The sequence below is a fragment of the Biomphalaria glabrata genome, chromosome 6, assembly GCF_947242115.1.
Source record: "Biomphalaria glabrata chromosome 6, xgBioGlab47.1, whole genome shotgun sequence".
Lineage (NCBI taxonomy): Eukaryota > Metazoa > Mollusca > Gastropoda > Planorbidae > Biomphalaria > Biomphalaria glabrata.
The window spans coordinates 45,699,316-45,716,314 of record NC_074716.1 but is presented as its reverse complement, the minus strand read 5'-3'; the positions used below and the strand labels follow the sequence as shown (position 1 = coordinate 45,716,314).

Genomic DNA, 16,999 nt, shown 5'->3' with positions numbered 1-16,999 from the left:
ACAAATCTAAATTGATATCGCTTCACGTCGTGCATTCTGTGCAGCAAAGACATCTATAATATCAACTACATCGATACTTTCTAGTATTTGTGACTTCACTGACATTAAAGCCATGATAAGCCTTTCTTGTGTCATTGTGCCCCTGAGATAGCTTTTGATGAACTTGAGCTTTGAGAATGATCTCTCACATGACGTAATGGAAGTGGCCTGAGTTAGCAGTATTCGGAGGAGGTTGCAAAGTTTGAGCACACGTAATTACCATATGAAGCCTGTTTTTTCAATATGTCTATTGGTGGTTGTATTATTGGTTTGTTGATGAAAAGTGCTCGTGCATCAATGACATCATTGAAAAAGCGATTTGCCACTTATTTCATCATACAAACAGGAAAAGTAGCACAGTTTGCCATAAGCGGGTCTTCATCTAGCAGGTACTCAAGAAGAAACCCAAAGGTATCCATTTTCTTTCCAACCTCTGAAATCTGCTCTTCATCTCCATATGAAATCTGTCCAGCACTTCTGTCGCAACACGTTTGAATTGCAGTTCTATTGACAGTCCTACATTATAACTCAACTTCCCATCAAGTCTTTTCTTTCTTCTGGTTGTTTTGATTACAGGGAATCCATAGTTTTCACTACCTTCTTTTGCTTTTTCGATGGATTGGGTTTTTGTCAGTTTCTCATCATTTTGCAGAAAGCATGAAAGGGTACTAATTTCTTTAGCAGCTTCCCGTATATGCAGTCCAGACTTTTGTAGTTTCTTCTGAACTATATTAATTGGGCGCAAGAGCTTTGACCAGAATTCAAGATAGGCAAAAAATTCTTAATTTTCCACTGCATGAAGAAGATTCTGTGCTAATATTATATGGTATTACGTCATTGTTGGTTGTTTATGTTTTGTGCGCAAGAAAAAGGATACAGAAAATACAAAAGTGGGAAAGATCCATATCTCGTTATGCTCGAGTATAGAAATACTCCGATAAGTGGACTGCCGTATTCACCATCACAACTGCTGACGAGTAGAAGACTAAGGGAATCATTGCAACTGATCCCAAACTATTGAAACCATCGGTAGCTGAAAATGCAGAGACATTACTCAACGAACGACAGATGAAAAGTGAAATACAATGCAAAAGCAAGACTACCTAAAGATTATACTGTCGGAGAGTTCGTCTAGGTCAAACATGGCAGAAAAAAGTTGTCATAAAAAAACATTCAGCACCCAGATCTTACATCATAAAGACAAACGGAAAAACATACAGAAGAAACCAACGCTTTTTGAATAAGAGTTTGGATGAAGACATCTGTGAGTAGGCCTACTATGATACCAATAAGACAATGAACTGCAAACTGTTGGAACAAACGAAACAGACAGTTTTAGACCAACGTCTAGAGAACTTGTTGTGCCAGTCAGGACAACCAGAAGTGGACGAATTGTTAAAGTTCCTAGTAGACAGGGCCGGCCTTAGGCCACTGCAGCCTATGCGGTGGCAGTGGGCCCCGCGCTTTCATAGGACCCGCGCTAATTCTAAGTGTACATTATGAAATTAAACCATTATAACGTATATAAAATAACAGGGTTTTTGTGACCTCCTGATTTTCCAGGGCCTCCAGGGAATCTCATGAAAGGCAAAATATACGATAAAGTCCTGAACTTTTTTTGAATTTATTCAAATTTCCTGAAGAATAGACGAAATTGAAATTTTGGGGTGCCTATAAATAAAAAGTGGCATTGCGAGCTTTCATTTGATAAAAATTTATTGCAAAGACGAAAGTAGGCCTATTTTCTAATTAAAAAAAATAATTTTGACATTATGCTCATCCCTACCCAGACTAGGCCCCGCGCGATCCGTTTCGCATTGGGCCCCGCAAATGCTAGGGCGGCCCTGTTAGTAGATATCACTTTTAAGAACTTTAAAAGGAAGGGTGTGATAATAACTTCAAAAGAATGATGTGCTAATATTATATGATATTACATCATTGTTTGTTGTTTATGTTTTGTGCGAAAGCAAAAGGATTAGATGGAAATAAAAATAGAGTTTCCATTGGATTGAGGAACGATGAATAGAAGGGTAATAAATGGACTATTCTATCATTATTAAGAATAACTTTTGGATCTGTTATACTCGATTCTGTAAATTTTGATTCCAGGTTAATTAGTGTAGCCATAAAATACTCGACATTTAGATCTATTATTAGTAAAGGTAACAAGATATCTGGAATTCGCTGTATATCATGCAGTTTTATTCGTGGCAAATGGTTTAAAATGTAAAACTAACTTTAAACAAAACTTTGATCTCTGTGGGAAATTTTTTTTTTTAAATGTCAACAAAGTCAACGTACTGATAGACCTAGATCTAGGTTTAGTCTTTGTGATAAATTTAATCCATAAATGTTGAAAAAAAAAAAGACACCCGTTGACACTATTAGTCAATCAAATATAATAATTTATGTATTTACAATAAATTTCGGACACCCATTTGGGGGCCCCCCCTAGGTGGGGGCCCGGGGGGATTTTAAAATTCTCCCCCCCCATCCCCCCCCTTAGTTACGCCACTGGGAGTGAGGGAAACAAGAACATATGGGCCTAAAAGGGCGTGACAGAGAGACAGAAAAACAATAATGGTAATGTCTTCAATTCCGAAGATTAGGGATGAGCGCTGTGTTTCACATGACTACGCACAGCAAGATGTGACCTGAATATTCTTCCGCATCTCGTGCAGACAAAGTCGTGGTCTATTTAAGTTGTCTTTCCGCCCTCTGCGCATGTCTTCAATAATGGCTTTCCTCTGGGTCTCAAATGTGTGTACCGCAGTCTTTGTGAGAGCTCTCCAACTGTCTCTTCAATAGAGCACCCAGATCTAGGAGCCATACAAAAGTGTGGTAAGAACCACTGCTTTATAAACATTGATTTTTGTTGCTATGTGAAGAGACCTATTCCGCCAAACTCTCAATTTGAGTCGAGCAAGAGCAAAAGTGCTGTTTTTCGTTGCGTCGCACTTTGCGAGACGGTTGTCTATTTCTCTGGGACTGTGACGCACTTGTGATAGAAAAGAATGACACGTTTTTGTTCTTCATTTGGTACATAGCAGTATTCGTAACTAGTGCATTAAATCTAAAATATTGCTTACAATGTTGTACACATTTCTATGATGTTAGCTTTTAATGATTAAAAATGTAGGAAAAAATGTTATCTCACAGACGTTACTACTAAAGATAAAATCAATACGTCTTTCGTGTATCCAAGTGTCAATCTAGCCATGCATTTATTAAATTCTGCTAAGTCGTTGTTTTTTCTGGATTATTTAGGCAACTCATTTCATGCTCTAATAGCACTAAGTGTCTAGGCTAAATTTAGAGTTTTACTTTACCCCGAGCCCCGAGCCCTAGTATTGAGAGGTTGATTATGGGGATGAGATTCTGGTCAACGGGTGCACGTGAATGGAAGTAGGGGTAATCGTGGTGTGTATATGAATTTTGATTGGTTGAGATGATTTTTAATTAGTTGGAGTGCGGAGCTGGTAAAGCAGTAGTGTGCGACATGATTTTATAGAGAAAAAGTCAGTTTTCTTGTGTTAGAATGAAAGAGTTTTTTAAAAATCTGAGATAGGTAATCTGAGCTGTGCGATGTAGGACTATCTAATTGACATTATTGAATTTCATGTATATATGTTCGGTAGTTTAATAAATTGATTAACATCTGATGGAGTTCAATCTTCTTAAAAGTATGGTAGTGCTAGACAGATATTTCCGTTGGCGTTGAGTTGCTCGCCAGCGATCCAACCTCTTGATAACGACCTCACAACCAACCAAGGCTACAATTTTATAAAGATGGTTAGTGGCACTAGGGGAGAAAGAGAATTAGTAGCAATTTGTCTAACCATTGGAAATAAGAAATGTGCCTTTATCCTTATTTCTCACGTCGCTTCTTCTGTTTTTAAGAAAGTCATTTATAATGTAAAATTATTAGTGTCAAGTGAAGGTAGCTTATTAAAACCAATAAAAAGTTTTTGAGCTTTTTTTTTTTAGAAACAAGAAATATTAAAGGGCAAGAGAGATTAACTACTCATCCTGAAAAGTACCTGACATTCGTGGGTTTAATTTCTTACCTTTTTGTATTGTGTGTACATAATATATAGTTGTTTAATTATAAAAAAAATCCAGGACTTTCTCCTTCAATCAACCAGCTCTTTACTGCTGAGCTGAGCTCTTTTGAAGTCAATGGCCCAGGGCTAATGCTTACCTTGAAACTGGATTGTTTATAAGAACCAAAGTTGAATATATCTATGATATTAATAGTAAAACTTCGTTTCAGTTCAAAGAAATGTTGGCCTACGTAATAGAAAACTTCAGCTGACTTGTGTTTTAGGTAAATATATTTTCTTGATTACAACTAAAAATTGAATATTTCGAGTTGAATCAATGCAACTCGAAGATGAACATAGGGAAAGAAACTTCAGGAAGTTCTGTTTTCGATCAAAGCTTTTTCATTTTCATAATACTTATAATATTAATAGTAATAATTATAAAAATAACAATAATAATAATGATAATAATAATAATAATTTCCGGCTTCATTACATGGGGACAACATCGACAAGGCTGCTTCCTTAACATGGCTCAAAGCAGGTCATCACTACCCTGAAACAGAAGGCTTTGTTACAGCAATACAGGACAGAGTAATCAGGACAAAAAATTACGAGAAGCATATCCTGAAACTCAATGTTGTCGACAAATGCCGAAAATGGGGAAATGTGGGCGAGTCGATTGAACACATTATGGCAGGATGTCCAGCCCTATCAGAATCAGCCTACCTAGGTCGCCATAACCAAGTTGCAAAGTTAATACACCAACACCTGACGTACAAATTGATCGGTAAGGACACTCCCCCTTATTATAAATACTCTCCGCAAGAGGTTCTCGAGTCTACTGAACATCTGCTGTACTGGGATAGGCCTATTCTGACCGACAAAACGGTAGATTTCAATCGCCCGGATCTGCTGTTCATCGATAAAAAAGAAAAAAACCGCTACCATTATCGATATCGCCGTACCACTGTCTCATAATTTGAGAAAAACTGAGATAGAAAAACAAAGAAAATATGGGAACCTAGGCTTGGAGATTAAGTGTCTATGGAAATTGTCCAAAATAACAATATACCCCATTGTTATATCAACCGATGGGATAATAACAACTGACCTCACAGACACCTTCAAGGCCCTTAACATTCCTAGGAACATCTTCGTTGCCTGTCAAAGGGCGGTACTGCTGCAGACCTGCCACATCACCAGAAAATTCCTCAGTGGAAACTGTTAAAGGGACTACGATGAATTTTGTTTCTCTTTAGCGAAACTCGACCCTGGCAGCGCCAGAGAATGACTACTCGTTCATTTCTAACATAATAATAATAATAATAATAACAACTGACCTCACAGACAACATCAAGGCCCTTGACATTCCTAGGAACATCTTCGTTGCCTGTCAGAGGGCGGTACTGCTGCAGACCTGCCACATCACCAGAAAATTCCTCAGTGGAAACTGTTAAAGGGACTACGATGAATTTTGTTTCTCTTTAGCGAAACTCGACCCTGGCAGCGCCAGAGAATGACTACTCGTTCATTTCTAACATAATAATAATAATAAAAATAATAATAATAATAAAGGATGTTCAGCCCTATCAGAATCTGCATACCTAGGTCGCCATAACCAAGTTGCAAAGTTAATACACCAGCACTTGGCTTCGTCACTTAATTTGATCGGTAAGGACACTCCTCCTTAGTACAAATACTCACCACAAGAGGTTCTCGAGTCTACGGATCATCTGCTGTACTCGGATAAGCCTATTTTGACCAACTAAATGGTAGATTTTAATAGCCCTGATCTGTTGCTCATTTAAAAAAAAAACGCTACCATTATTGACATCGCCGTACCACTATCGCATAATTTAAGAAAACTGAGTTGGAAAGACAACGAAAATATGGGAACCTTGGCTTGGAGATTAAGCATTTATGGAAGTTATCTGAAATAACAATATACCCCATAGTTATATCAATTGAGGGAATAATAACAACTGACCTTACACATACTTTCCATAACATTTCTTAGTAGACTCTTGTTGCCTGTCAGAGGGCGGTACTGCTGCAGACCTGCCAAATCACCAGAAAATTCCTCAGTGAGCACTCTTAAAGGGGTTACAATGAACTTTGTTTCTCTTTAACAAAACTCGATCCTGGCTTCACCAGAGGATGAATATTCATTCGTTGCTATCATAATAATAATACAAATATTAAGTGAAAATTGGCTGTTTACACCAAATTTTCCACTATACGGTTCTACCTGCGTACGAAGAAGGGAGGCCGTGGAGTGTAATGCATTTATAACTGTGTAAGGAGGAAGTTTTTAAAATAAGATAAAAACTCCAGGCCACTAACAACGAACTAGTTTAATTCCTTAGCAAATACGACTCTGAGGTGACTCCACTAAGACTGAAATATACCGATGTTGATCTTGCTTTAAATAACCCAGAACATAAGATTCGCCAGTGGGAAGAAAAATTAATCCAAGGAAGGTTCTCGTTTTCTTGACATAGTGTCAAGATTGACAAGGCTGCTTGCTAGCCAACATGTAACACTGACTGTTTAACCGTTAACAACCGCAACGACGTATTAACTCTTGTACTGCTGTATCAAACTCCACTGGCCTCTCAGCTTTGTCCCAAACTTGCAATGGGTTCAACTGTTCAGGACTGACTTCATATACTGGGCTCGTTGTGTCTGACTTGATCGCAGATCAAGATCAAGACGTCGTCTGGTACTCACGAGATGTCTTGACTCTACTCTGCACCGAACCGTTGTAATGCGCAGTACAAAACCACAACGCTAAACAACACTGATCTGGACTTGAGTCTTGAGTCTGACAGCTTCGTTCTTTATAAAGGGCACCCGAAGGCCTTCAAGAAACCTACGGAACGTTGGTCGTCCCTTCTGGTTGATCACATGACTATATCTAACGTAACCCGCCTGAGTGCTGTTCACAAAACAGATCCTTTCCGATCCTGTCCTGTTGTCACTTGTCACGGTCGACCGTCGCAATTCATCACTGTTAACCGCTCTTCTAGCGCTGGCTTATGTAATTTGTTTCAGCTGGCTACACAGCACTCACCCCTATTTGCATCATCACCAGAATTATAGAATTATAACAATATATATATATATTACCGTTTTCAATGTTAACTATTTCTTTGTGTCTTTGTCAATAAACTACAGAACCTTTAAAAGAAAAGGACTCCAAGAATTCGCTGACTCCATCAAGCGTCGCTTCCACGACTATCACATCAGTTTTTTCATCACAAACTAGTCCTATTGGATCTACTTCCACGACACAAACATCTTCAAAGTTATACACGGAGTCCACACAAACATCTTCCAATACTATGAATACAACGGCACGTAAGACTGTAGATACTGCAAAGAATTCAGGAACTATAACCACACCGCCTAAGACAACTTTTACTAGTACAGATACTTTGAAAATAGAATTTGAGACTACTACAAGTACGCCATTGCCTTCATCAACTATAAATATAAGTCAAGCGAGCGCCGGTAAAGGTAAGACATACTTTCTTCAACCTAACCTACTCCCAATATTCTGGTTACCCAAACAATGTATTGTGAAATACTAGTGGTGCTGATATGTGTTTTGCAAAAAATGTGGGGCAATAACTATTCACGTTGTGTAGTTGCTAAATAAAAAAAAACAAATTAGTTCTAATTTCATGTTTTTTAAAAAAGACAATGTGGTTTACTATGAAAGTAAAAAATTAAAAATTTACAGTCATAAAAAATAGTGCAACTAAAAGTATTCTAAAAAGGTGAATTGTTGCATTGGTGAATGTCAAAGAGTTACAGAGACACTTTCTATACAATGATAAAAAATACAATTTTAAATTTATCGAATTATAGATAGTAATTCTAATTGCTGCTTCCTAGATTACATGAATGATAGATTGACTTTAAGTTTAATTAAAGTTATTGAAGACGTTTGAAGACTGTTTTGAAATATTTTCTATAAACTAGTACCTAACGGATGAATCTTGACTTTAACTAGTCTTTGAGCGTAAATAAATATGAAAATCTATTTGGTTTAATAATTGAATTTATTAAAAAAAAGTACAATTTGAGCGAAGCAAGATTTTTATATTATGCTGTAACGAAGTCTTGACATATATTGAAATTAAAGTTATCAAGAACGCGTGAAGCATGGAAACCCAACTAAAATATTGGCTGCGGGCTTAGAACATAGTAGCTTATTAGCAAAGAATTTAAAATAGGCTGCGATTTCCAGGCTCAAAATTTTATGCCAACTATAAGTTCTCCACGACTAAATGAAAACATAATTTAAAACGAAAAAAAAAAAAAAGGTCCATATGTAAACCGATAGTTAATTTGTTCATTGTTCACCACAAGGAATATATAATTCAATAAATGATAGAATCTCACATTGAATGACTCAAAAAAAGATCTCTATATCTTCATGATTTTAAATTGTAAACTTCTAATAGACTCGCCATGTAGAAATATCGATTTCAATATAAATATTAATAGTATTTCCTATTAGATGTACAAAGGCATATTATATAAGGGTATTAAGATACGAAGTATAGCCATTTCGATAACAAAAACAATATGTCAGGGCCTGCCTTAGGTAATCGGAGGCACTCGGCGAAGTGAATTTGGTGGCCACAAATGAATTAGAAAAAATAAAATGAAAAAAAGCGAAAAAAAACTAAAATTACGCACTTTATTAAAATCTAGTGTACTCCAACAATAAGATTGCGTGCAAGATTTACTATTTCTTCTTCCCTAACCTCTCCCTCTCCCAAATCGGAGGCCCTAGGTTGCTTAGTTTGCCGGCCCTGTACTACGTAATATATACCATCTTCACTCAACTTAGCCGATGATCGCTCTGGGCTGTTTCAATGCATTTATTGTCAAATGTTTTGTCAAATGTTTGACATGTTTCGGATATTCCTTCAGAATTGAAAATAGCTTACTCCCTTGTCCAAACGTCCCACAGGACGACGGGGGATGGGAGCGGGCAGGGTTTGAACCCGGGATCATCGATTAATCCGAACGATAGTCCAGCGCGCAAACCGCACGACGTTTATAGAATAGTGATCTCATTTAAGCACAGATAAGATAAACACAAACACGAACATACACAAGCATTTTAACAACAAGAAAATCATTTTAAAAAAATAAAAAAAAAAGACAATACCTGCATTATAAAAACAGCCAAATTTACATTTATTTATTTTTTACTTTGAAAAATTATAACGGTCAACGGTCAATCTAGAGTTTTCCCCGAGTGGCCAACAAGCTATTAATCATTTCCACATGTATATACATCAACTGTTAATTTTTAAGAAAATAAGTTTTAACATTATTTGAGATCAGCTGTATTGGTCCCCGGATACAGGTTCCACGATCTTCCGACTTGAAAAAGAGGTATTGTTATAAAATATCTTTTTAACAATGAACTATGCTATATAAAGTCACATTTTGTCCACACAGATACGCCTATTCTTATTCACATTGCCATTGGTGTTGGAGTCACTGCATTTCTTGTACTGATCCTGGTTATCGCTCTTTGCGTTATTTATCTTCGCCAAAGGTAAGTATTTGTTTGCGTTTTTTAGGGGACTCCTAAAGGGGAATATACGCTATTAGTTTGGTGTGGTCTTTCTGTCCATCCGTCCGTTCGTCCCGTTTAGTTCTCGTAAACTAGATAAGATATTGAAAATCCGACATCATAATATTTTAGGCTATTCAAAGTTCTGATGCCAAGGCTATTTTTTTTCTTTTCTGAAATGTGAAAAATTTAATTTTTAAAATCAACAATGAAAGCAGTTTTTCATAAAATATACCACATTTACAACTATTCACTATTAATAGTAACAAACACGGGAGGCTCTTTAGTAGGAGAGATGACTAATTACTAAAATTTTAACACATTTATGCAAACGGTTTTAGATTTTTTTGTCAAAAATATTTAGTTTACAATTGTATTGCTATCTTAGGCAGGTTCTGTCATACTAACTACTACATTTAGAAAAAAAAATGTTACTTTTTTATTTTAAAGAGAAAAATATATCTAGTATGCATATATGTGGAACGTAAATTAAAATAACAATTTATAAGTAGTTTTTCATATTATCGAGTGAACTGCAACGCCGTACCGGATACATGTAACAATGAACTAAAGGAAGAAGGAAGGGGAGAATAGAGAACAATTAGATGAATTAAATAATCATTAAATGACATCAGTTAGGCCAGGTTCACATCTAGCTTCACCTTTAATTTCACATATCCTTTGGGACCTTCCTTTTTACCTGCCAGAGTGGACCATTTCGGAATCGATTTTCAGTATGACTTTCCACACAAACTGTCTTTGTTACTTTGTTTTCTTTCAGAATTGCAGCTATAGTATATACATGCTCATATTCCAAAATATATTATATGTATCTCATTTTTTTTTATTGATATACAAATAATTGCAACATTATCTTACGTTTATAGAGACGTCTTTAGTACTAAACATTGTACAATCTAAAGACACTTTGTATTGGATATCAATAATTTTGTCTAAAGTAAAGTGCTGGCCATATGGCACCCTCGTTAACCGTATGCCACTGAAACAGATGACCTTTACATCATTTGCCCTACAGAACGCAAGGTCTGAAAGGGGAACTTTACTTTACTTTTTTGTTTCGTTTTATGAAAATAGATAGCATATGATTACCTTTAAAAAAAACTACTGATGTAGGTTAATGCTTGAGAAAAGGGAGAGAGCACACTTACTTGATTTACTCTAAGATAACTTGAGTTAGTGAAGACACAATAACTAACAGGAAGGAGCATATTAGTTATGAGAAACCCGACTTTTTATGGGTCAGTGCTCCTCTTGGAAAATGAAATGAGCGTGCTCCAACATAGACACTGGCCCTAAAACACCCCAATAGAAAGAAAACTATATGGAGAGCTGCATGACTTGGAAACCACTGCGCAGTTCATCTCATGTATTGGTCTAGTCATCTGAAGACTCCAACATAACAATGAGGACCAAGAAGAAGAAGAAGAAATGAGCGTAGGGAGAAACAACAATAAATAATTAAAGACAGCGTGTATCACGATAAAGTTCAAGTTAACATTGCAATGAAACAGAAGATAGCAGTACTAGGAGATACTAAGTAAAATTAAATTGAGAGATGTCAGACATGGACTTTATACGTTGTAAAGGCTGTCACGTGGTGTATGCGTAAAGGTTGCCACAAAAATCTAAACAGGAAATTTGGTTTGGCTTGTAGTAGCTTTGAGTTTCTATCCAGAAGCGTGAATAAGGTGGGAAATGTAATTAGAAATGAGAAATATTTGTTAAGGTTTCGTTATTAATTTTTTCGATTAGAAAAGATATAAGTAGAGAAGACGTATCAGGTTACAGGATCGGCCAATCTGACCATTTGGTCCATAAATATGAAAGTGAATTATTGTGTTCAATCTTTAAAGGTTTACAATTATTTATTTTCTTAAAAGAAGAATTCTGTTATATTATATATTACAGTCTTTACTTCAAAAAAAAAGAAAATAATTACGCCCTTCGCATTTCATGTGTTAATCTAATCATGCATGTGAATCAATGAATTAAACTCTGCTAAGTCATTGATTTTTCCTGGCTGATTCAGGCAGCCCATTCCATTCTCTAATTGCACTAAGGAAGAAGGAGCACTTGTACGAATTTGTTCTAGCGTGTAAAATAACAAATGTGCCTCTATCTTTGTCTTTCTGAGTATTTCATTATTATTACTTGACATAAATAAATATCCTGGTAAACAATACAATATTGTATCATCCGATTTAACTGCTTATAATATCTGGGCGCAGTAAACAACGCCCGTTTCAATTTTAACATGAACCAATTATAAATAATGCCAATACCACATAGGAATTTGTCTGAATTTACTTGGCTATGAAGTATAATAAATATCTTACTTTTGGATGAGACTAATCAGTTTGGCTACGAGAACTGTTCTCTTTAATTTCTGTCTCTAGTTCTTTAAAAAAACTTTAAAAGGTTCAAATTCCACTTTCAGAAGTTACGATCTATAGAGCAGATGATGTTAATGTCATCTGTTTCTTTGGCCAACGGTTAACAAGCAGGGTGTGATGTGGCCAGGACAATGAATATCCGCCTTTACTTTACCCAACTAAAGTCAGGTACCCATTAGAGTTGGGTGGACTCACCATAAACATCCCGGATTTTTAAAATACCAGTCTTCACCGCGATTCTAACCCAGTATCCCCATGTTCGGAACACAAGCGCTTAACCACTCAGCCACTGCGCCACCATTGATTACTTATTGTCAGGTAATGTACTGAAAGCTTTGAATATACTCGTCAAGGTCATTTAGTTCGTGTTCTAAAATGTTTACGAAAGTTCCCCCTTTCAGACTTTGCAATCTATAGGGCAAAGCCAAAGGTTAACTAGCAGGGTGTCACGTGGCCAGCACAACGACCAACCGCCTTTACTTTTCCCAACTTAAGTTAGGTACACATTAGAGTTGGATGGACTCAAGGTTCCTCTAAAAATCCCAAAATAAAAATATTAGTCTTCACCGAGATTCGAACCCAGGACACCACCAGGTTCGGATGCGAAGTGCTTAACCACTTAGCCGCCGCGCTCCTTTACAATAAATTACCTTCGAGAAAATACAACAACTTGCTCATAGTACTAAAATAGATTTCGAGTTATATCTCAGATATTAGTTGATAGTGCGCTATATATAAAAGTGGAAGATAAAAAGTGCGATCAATCAGTTCTTCCGAAATTTAGTTGATATTGGATATTATGTCTACTTTTGTAATTAAATTAGATGTGGAATTTGGATCATCAGACATAGTTTTGAATATACAAATATAAATTTATGAACACACGCCAATTGTTACACTTATTAAATATATTAACTTACAAATACTTTTATGTCTATATGATTTCTTCTATCACTGTAGTATGCTCAGGTTCAGTTTGTTTTGTGTACATGTATGGAAGTGGAAGAAGAGGGTGTTTGAGATGTGTGAGTGAGGGAGATGTGTGAGTGAGGGAGATGTGTGAGTGAGGGAGATGTGTTGGACATGTTTAGGAGATTTCTGGTAGAGGCTATGTATGAGATTGTTTTCTTGTTGCCTTGAGGCAAACATGATTCAGCCTTCAAATGCGTAATTTACGTCGGGATTTAAACTCAACTTCCTCAGTTGGGTATCTAATGTTATACTACTGAGCCACACAACCCGTGTTGATAAATATTCACAACTGGTATTATATCTAACTGATTTTGATTTCAAAATGTTTTCTCTTTGGTATTTAGCAAAAGTGAAGAACTTTCTATAAACCCTAAAAGAACTTCAATTGACGGTGTCCTAACCATGAAAGAAGATTACGCAACATCATTGTACACCCAAGTGGGCATTAATCAGGTACTTAAACTTTTCTTTTTTTAAATTAACTTATGTATTAAAAAGGGTTTTAACGCTTTTAACTCTTTCTCTCCGTAATTATTTTTCTCGTTTCTATAGTATTATTCGTTTTCTCATTCATACTACACTACCCTGTTCAGATTAAACTTTGATAACTTTTTGTTTGTTATCAGAAAATGTTACAGTTGGTAATGAATTATAGGAGAATATAGAAATATTATAAATAAAAAAATCAATTATGTTTAATGGGGGTCTAATCAACGTTGTCATCGTCAATTAGGAGAGAAAGAGTTAAAATGAGAGTTATGCGCTTTCCTTTATACTCTTTCCTATTCTCAGTTTTCGCATCAAATTGGAAGCTAGGCGCTTTACAACTCAACTACCATATATATATATATTTTTAAATCCCCCCAACCAAAAAAAAAAAACACAACACCCCAACATCAACAACAGCAACAACAAAAAACATTGCTAAAATAATCACTTGCTTGTAGTCCAAACAAAGAATCAAATAGACCATTTCTTAACACTTTCTCTCCGTAATTATTTACCACATTCTGGTGGAATCAACGCTGGTATCGTCAATTAGGAGAGAAAGAGTTAAACAGTCGAATCTCCTAGATAGTCGTTATTGAAATATTAACTTTTCTTTCTACCTGTTTTCAAGACGAAAAAAAATAAAGAAAAGAACAGCTGCTAAAAAAGTTTTATTGCTGTTATCATCACTATCTGTTTCTCATTGGCTTACAAGACAAAACTCTTTTTTAAAAGAAAAACGTCTGCTTTCTGTATCCACTGATCAACACCAGCCTCTTTCCCGCCCATCCTAAAACTAAATTTCAACTTTCGTTTTCGTTTCCTATATATACAGTTTAAAAGAGCTATTACTATTATTTAGATTCATACGCAAGTTAAAATCATTGCAAGTTGTTAAAATTGTTATTTCATATTTCAAAAAAGGGCTCTGCTCCCAAGGAAACAGACCAACTGCCAATGTCAGCAGTGGCTGCAAGCCTTCCTTCAACGTGTAAATCAAACACTGAAACTCAGTCTCCTGATGTTGAGTACGCTGCTGTCAATAAGTCCAAGAAAGGTTCAAATCCAATGGTGGACCCAAGCAACAAGGATATGAATCAGTTTCCTAATGCAGAATACGCCACTGTCAACAAAGTCAGTACAATTCTTACTGCGATGCCAGAGAAAAGCAGTTTAAAAGAAACTCAGTTTCCTAATGCAGAATACGCCACTGTCAACAAAGTCAGTACAATTCTTAGTGCGATGCCAGAGAAAAGCAGTTTAAAAGAAACTCAGTTTCCTAATACAGAATACGCCTCTGTTAACAAAGTCAATAAAAGTTCAAACCTAGTGCTGGAGCCAAGCAATGCAAATGAAAGCAATTTTTCTTATCAGGAGTCTGCAGTGGAAAACAAAGTGACCAAATCTCCGCATCCAAAACCTGCACACAAAAAAAGCAGGTAATTTTTGTGTTGTCCTACTGTTGATTGTTTAAATACTTGAATTTCTTGAGTGCAATCTAGTTTGAAACAAATCTACTTGCAATTCTCAGCACAGCTTTCTTCCTGCAGTATCTGCCTGCATCTCTCAGCTTTCTTCCTGCATCATCTTCCTGTATACTCAGCACAGCTTTCTTCTTGCAGTATCTGTCTGCATCTCTCAGATTTCTTCCTGCAGTATCTGTCTGCATCTCTCAGATTTCTTCCGCCACTATCTGCCTGTATCTCTCAGATTTCTTCCTGCATCATCTTCCTGTATCTCTCAGATTTCTTCCTATATCTGCCTGTATCTCTCAGATTTCTTCCTGCATCATCTTCATGTATCTCTCAGATTTCTTCCTATATCTGCCTGCATCTCTCGGATTTCTTCCTGCATCATCTTCCTGTATCTCAGCACAGCTTTCTTCCTGCATCATCTTCCTGTATCTCTCAGATTTCTTCCTATATCTGCCTGCATCTCTCGTATTTCTTCCTGCATCATCTTCCTGTATCTCTCAGATTTCTTCCTATATCTGCCTGCATCTCTCGGATTTCTTCCTGCATCATCTTCCTGTATCTCTCAGATTTCTTCCTATATCTGCCTGTATCTCTCAGATTTCTTCCTATATCTGCCTGCATCTCTCGGATTTCTTCCTGCATCATCTTCCTGTATCTCTCAGATTTCTTCCTATATCTGCCTGTATCTCTCAGATTTCTTCCTATATCTGCCTGCATCTCTCAGATTTCTTCCTGCACTATCTGCCTGTATCTCTCAGATTTCTTCCTATATCTGCCTGCATCTCTCAGATTTCTTCCTATATCTGCCTGCATCTCTCAGATTTCTTCATGCACTATCTGCCTGTATCTCTTAGATTTCTTCCTACATCATCTTCCTGTATCTATCAGATTTCTTCCTATATCTGCCTGCATCTCTCAGATTTCTTCCTGCACTATCTGCCTGTATCTCTCAGATTTCTTCCTGCAGTAAGATGTATTCATCTTCAGCTCTGAAGAAACGTTTATAAAACTTTGATACATCACATGCTTTAATCCATTTCAATAGAACTCTTAGATCTAGTGCAGTGTTTCCCAAACTGTGTTCCGCGGAACACTAGGGTTCCGCGAGGCCTGACTTGGTGTTCCACGAATAATTGAAGCAATTAACTTGTAGGCCTACCCGTGAATTAATTCTTAAGTAAACGCAGAACAGTAAAAATTGATTTTATCATCATTTCTCGGAAACGGAATAATTCTTTAATAGCATCACTATGAACTCTTTGAACTTTGCTCTAGATTTGACTCTTATTTGAAGCAAAGATACAGAGATTAACCATTAAATGATTTCTGGTCAAGTTTGTCTGAAAAGTACCACAATATTTTAAAAAGAAATATGACCATCTTCTATCCTACAATCTACTTGTTCGAAGCAGCATTTTCTTATTATAGCGAAACAAAGGACAACTATAGTAACAGACTTGACACACCAGACATTGGAACAAAGCTCATATATGTTGTTGAAGTTATGCTCTTCAAAGACTTAATACAATCAAAGTGATCAGAACTTAATAATTCTAATGCTTTTATCTGTATTTTATTATAGTTTTATACTTGAAATTAAATAATATCTCTAAATTTAGACTAAAGGTAATTAAAAAAAAATTAAAACAAAAAGTAAATAATCCAACGTAAAAAATAATCAAAGCGTTCCGCTCAATTCTCAGACTGTGCGAAGTGTTCCGCTCAATTCTCAGGCTGTGCGAAGTGTTCCGCTCAATTCTCAGACTGTGCGAAGTGTTCCGTTAAAGAAAAAAGTTTGGGAAACACTGTTCAATTGGGTGTATAATTATCATCAATTTACAAAGTTGTTGCAATGTGCTGTTGTAAGACAAACTGTTGCGCTGCTTGGACAGTATTAGAAATAGAGCGTCAAAAAAAACAAACAAACCCACACCTAAAACACTGACATATGTAAATAAACTT

At 36.3% G+C, this 16,999-nt stretch overlaps 1 protein-coding gene across 1 annotated transcript in view; it reads left to right on the top strand.

The window, feature by feature from the left end:
- Positions 1–16,999, top strand: part of LOC106057554 (serine-rich adhesin for platelets-like) — a 55,036-nt gene that overhangs the window by 33,490 nt on the left and 4,547 nt on the right. Inside the window, exons 6-10 of the mRNA XM_056033143.1 lie at positions 4,313–4,366; positions 7,263–7,604; positions 9,570–9,669; positions 13,418–13,526; positions 14,487–15,001. Coding sequence (XP_055889118.1) covers positions 4,313–4,366; positions 7,263–7,604; positions 9,570–9,669; positions 13,418–13,526; positions 14,487–15,001 — 1,120 coding nt within the window. The remainder of the gene's footprint in view (positions 1–4,312; positions 4,367–7,262; positions 7,605–9,569; positions 9,670–13,417; positions 13,527–14,486; positions 15,002–16,999) is intronic.